General features: G+C 30.4%; 1 protein-coding gene across 1 annotated transcript in view; it reads left to right on the top strand.

Moving 5' to 3' along the window:
* The window catches only part of LOC132040753 (probable aminotransferase TAT2), a 7690-nt gene extending 5740 nt beyond the window's left edge, over nt 1-1950 (top strand). The window contains exons 6-8 of the mRNA XM_059431429.1: nt 504-659; nt 764-857; nt 1781-1950. Coding sequence (XP_059287412.1) covers nt 504-659; nt 764-857; nt 1781-1908 — 378 coding nt within the window. The 3' untranslated portion in view covers nt 1909-1950. The remainder of the gene's footprint in view (nt 1-503; nt 660-763; nt 858-1780) is intronic.
* Nucleotides 1951-5323: the final 3373 nt, after the last annotated feature.

Below are 5323 nucleotides of genomic sequence, written 5' to 3'. Positions count from 1 at the left end.
ATAACGGATTCTAAAGGATGCCTAACCCTTCCTTTAGGATAATATAGAACCCTTACCTAGAATCACACATCAAGTTGGACTATTAACGGAGGTTTAGTTAGGCTTTACCTTAGTTAATAAAATAGGTGCCCTAATTCACCTTAAAATCAATTAGGTGGCGACTCCTTAAAATAAGCAAACAGGAATCTCCAATACGTTGTACTCCGCTTTAACCCGGTTAAAATGGGGTATAACACCTAGGTTGTTAAATTATATTGATAGTGTAAAATATACATACATTAACAGTATACATAACTTAAATTCTTATTAATTGAGTTTAAGTTTTATGCATTAACAATGTAAACATATTAATAGAATACGATCATCTTATAAGGTAATCACATGTAATTGATCTCTAATGTAATGTAATTTGTTTTTACGTTATTAGGATATATAACTTTACTCTGGTTTTTTTTCTAAAAAAAAAAAAAAAAAAAAAGAAAAACATCATTTTCATTTTGTAGGCAGCAGTCCCAAAAATTATTGAAAGCACGAAAGAGGATTTCTTCAGGAATACACTCAAAATGCTTAAGAAGAATTCAGATATATGTTATGAAAAGATATTGGATATTCCATGCATCAGTTGCCCTTACAAATCACAAGGATCAATGGTTGTTATGGTAACTCTCTAACTTCCCCAAACTTCTAGTTTCACACACTTTTCTCCCTTCTTTTTTCTTTTTGGTCCTTCTAGTACTTTTTAATTTTTATTTTCTCTATGAAGGTGAAGCTCGATTCAGCCCTTCTCCAAGATATAAGTGACGATGTTGACTTCTGCTTTAAACTTGCCAAGGAGGAATCTGTCATTTTGCTTCCTGGTAAGTACACCAATTCAGAATATATTAGTTTTGTTTATGTGAATGTGACCAATATGAAAGAATTGACAAAGTAACAAGTTTGGGCTCAACACGGAGTTTTAAGAAAGAAAATTTTGGGACATACTAAAATTAAGTACCTCTAGAATTTAAGCTCCTCAACATGCCATGACATTTATATGACTATAAGAGCTATTAATGGAAACATTCAAAGTTTAAAGTTACGAGTTTCTCTATAGAAAAGTAGTAGTAATAGTTTTATGTGTAATGAATCTAATGTAAAGAGTGTGAGTTCACGTTAAATCCTGTACCGGACTCTAAAAACAGATTAAAAATAATTTCTGTAAAACTGCACCTCCAAATGAGAATATATATTAATTCATTCTTTTGGGTGCAGTTCTTGTTAAACCTAATAACCAGAGTTTGTTAAATATTTGACGGAGGTCGAAAATGCTCACTTTTGGCAAACTTTAGTGATCAAAACTGCTTACAAGTATTGTTAACGGGCCATTTTGAACCTACCCACAAACAAAGTGACTATTTTTGTCATCTTCCATTTTCAATTAATATGAATACGTTATACGTTGGATTGAACATGAAATTTAAGAAGGAAGAGAAAGTTTTGATGTATACCAAAAGTACCCTTACAGCTTGTGGCCGTCATGACTAAGCATGTTAGTTAAAGTAAAATACAAATTTAAATTTTATCATTCTTAGAGTTATCGTAACAAAACAAAATAAAAAGAGTGTTATATAAAACGGAATAAATGGAGTAATAAGAACGGACTTGTACTAAATGTGGTGTAAACTAATTGTACTTGATGAATCAAGTTGTCCTCCATTATGCAAAAATTTAGACAAATTAGCCTGGATTTATTATGTCGTATACAAAAAATGTAACGTTACAATTTTTTTTTTCTTTTCAGGAACTGCTGTGGGATTGAAGAATTGGCTCCGAGTCACATTTGCAGTTGACCCATCTTTTCTCGAAGAAGGATTAAAAAGGCTAAAATCTTTTTGCATCGGGCATTCTAACCTCAAACTAATAAACTAATTTAGGACTAACCGATTTATGGGGCGGTTGGAGTATCCGGGGGCAGAGCCAGCATACCATTTGCGGGTTCGGCCGAACCAAATAACTTTGGTTCAAACTCTGTATTTGTCTGAAAAAATTCATTGAATATGTATAGATTATTACTTTAGAACCCAAAGAACTTAAATGAATTAGAATTCCGAACCCACAAGCTTTAAATTCTGGCTCCGCCTCTAGACTATCATAGGGTGATTGTAATGAAAGTATCGGGGCATTTGGAGTTACGAAGGTATAGCTAGAGTACATATTGTGTTTCTGGCTTATATTTTGTGGCAGCTATTTGGCATTGGATGTATTGAGATTTAGAAATATTTTGTGATAAACGTAGTAAGTGATGCTACTATGCTGGACTTTATTTCATTTCTTGGCCAATTTGGTGAATGAATTTGGAAACAATATATTTGTTCTAAAACTTTGCTGGATTTCAATTAGTATAAGAGGATTAGTTGATGGGGTATTAGTTGATGGGGTTGTACATTTTCTGTTAATTTGGTATAGTAAATTTTATTTCTCCATTACATTGTTCCACACCTTTGACGTTGTGACAGCTCCATATATCCGTTTTGTTTTGTAATTCTTCCTTAAATCGTCAATTAGAGTTGAACTCCTTATAATTATAAGGAAACTAGTTTTTCGGCATGTTGCATGTGTATGTCAAGTTATGTAATATATCATTTATATAATAATATTAATATTAGATAAAAAAAATTGAGTAAATAATTTTATATGAAAGACTAAAATACAAGAGTGTGAATTATCAATGTAGATCATCGTATAATGACTTATTTGTCGAAGTTAAGATGATTGGATCTCATATGAATCTGTGAATACAAACAATAATCAAAGTTTAAAGTTGGGTATAAAGATATGTTTCCTTAGTAATATTGTTTTCCTTCAGTCTCTGTTATAGTTTGAAATTGTCCACAATCAGTTGAGTGGGTATTACGTTTTCTCACTCGATTAAAATTTACGTTTCTCTTACCACTATGTATTGTCATATGCTTATTGTTAACATTGTGTTGAAGATAAAGATAAACTTTGTACAACAATGTAATGTTAGTACAATAATATTTTTCTAATCTATCAAATATTCAGGTTATGAAGATGATGGTTGCAAATCATATTTCATGTTTTAAAGTTTCTGTGTTTTCTTCAAGAAAATGTAGCCTCCTTTTTTACCGTTGTATGTATATCAAGAAGTTATTTTCGAGTAAAAGTAGTATTTTGTAGAATTGTACAAAAATTCAATTAATATATAATTTCCGTAGCATGGCTAGTGGATCATCTTCAATTTCATAGTGTACACCTGCAAAAAAAAGTAATAATGATAATTTGTGATAGGAATACTTAATTTACATGTTTATCAAGTAAATTTGATATTGTTAGCAAATTTCCGTTTGTTTCTTATCAAATTAATTAAGGTGAGTGCCCATCCACCACGGTTGGGCTAATAAAAAATGAAAAAAAAGGGGAAAAAATTAATTAAGGTGATGATCCTAGTAACTGCAGCGCAAGTATAATATTATAACAAATAATTCATTTTAATGTTTATCTAATCTTTTTACATCTTCGTCATGATTTTTCATATTTGATTTTCATGCATTGGATGCGACATATCTTTCGTCATCCAGATATCGTTTACAAACAAACTGTTCCAAATATTTCTGAATTTTTTTTGTCTTATCTTATACATATAAAATAATGTGATCAATTAAGATAAAATTAACAATATTCAAATAGATACATAACAATTATTAATATTCATACCACGATTGACATTTTTATTTAAATCAAACCATATCCTGCTTCATATTACAGAATTATTGAAATCAAAAGTCGATAACTAAATTATGGAAATGGTGAATCATTTATTTAAACAGATAATAACATGGAATAGACATATACATATAAAATAAATTTTATTGACGTCTCAGATGGTTAGGCGGGAAAAAACAAAAGGCAGTGTAATACTCCTAGTAAACAGCCCTCCCTAAATAAACCCTTAATCGAAGTTATAAGTGCGTTTTATACTTGGGGAGATAAAATAATATCGGGGATAATTTTTTTTTTTTTTTTAGATAATTACACCCCGTGTTAATTAGGATAACAATATTACCAAAATTGACCCAAATTTTTAAATGGGAAAATTTCATAAATACTAGTAAAAGCATAAAATATTTCATAATTTACAACGTGAATGAGTAAATTTAAAAACCTTTGAATAGGACAATTTTCCTATTAATGAGGAAACTAACTATGAAATATACTAATTAGTAAAATCAATTAATACTCCATTCTGCTACAAAGAAACGACTACCTATAAATAAGGAAGCACACTATCAAATAAAGATTCATCTTCATCAGGCGTTGTATTTAGAGTGCATGAAATAAAAGAAAAAGAGTATATCAAGAAGGAGAATGAAGGTATCTAAAGATGGGAGGATTTGAGGAATGGTGCGATGGTAAATCTACAATAGATGATATATCAAGAATTTGTATGTAGGGTATGACATTTAATAAAATACTATATTATATATGTATGTTACGATTACATATATTTTATTTATGTAATACCACATTTATACTTGTTTCAAAGTAAATATAAGTTAAACCGTCAAGTTATTCCTTATATACAATATTTCAAGATGATATAGGGTATGTGGTGAATATAACATACCTAATTTGTTATATAAGGTGTAACATATTAATATATAACTGACCCAAAAAAACATATTAATATATTGTATTAATTATATAAAACTATTCCTTATATACAATATTTCGAACCTAAAAAAACACGGCGTATGTTTACGGACGAATGGATGTACGAAGGGTAAACATAAAATAAGTACAATACGAAAGGAGTATTTTTAAGCCTTTTCTATTTTTTTTTTAATTTTATAATGATTTTGTTAGTTGAGTTCACAAATAAAGGCAAATGCGCTCCAGTTTTATGACGGCAAGTACGTACATGGTTGACCCCAACTTTATACGGAGGGAAAAAGTAGATCATTTCGCAAATCACAGGGGCAATTTTTGACCTTTCACCACAATCACGGTGCAAAAGGTGAAAGATTTAGCAAATGAAACTTCACAATTCTATAGTGTCAAATATATGGGGTACTTGCAGTGATAAACCTTTTGGCTTCTTGCTAAAGAAAGGACATGCAACGACAACAACAACATACCTAGTGGTATTCACACCAAGGTATCGAGAGGGTAGAGTGCGTACGAGACCACTTCCTCTACCATATGCAGGGCGTCATTTCCGATAGACCCCGACTCAAGAAAAGGTGCCAAGACAACAATAATAATAAAAAATAATAAAGAACATATAATAAGATAAATGACGTTAAATAAAGCTAAAGACAGGACA

The sequence above is a fragment of the Lycium ferocissimum genome, chromosome 12, assembly GCF_029784015.1.
Source record: "Lycium ferocissimum isolate CSIRO_LF1 chromosome 12, AGI_CSIRO_Lferr_CH_V1, whole genome shotgun sequence".
Lineage (NCBI taxonomy): Eukaryota > Viridiplantae > Streptophyta > Magnoliopsida > Solanales > Solanaceae > Lycium > Lycium ferocissimum.
The sequence above is the reverse complement of the archived record's forward strand: the minus strand, read 5'-3'. Positions and strand labels throughout refer to the sequence as shown.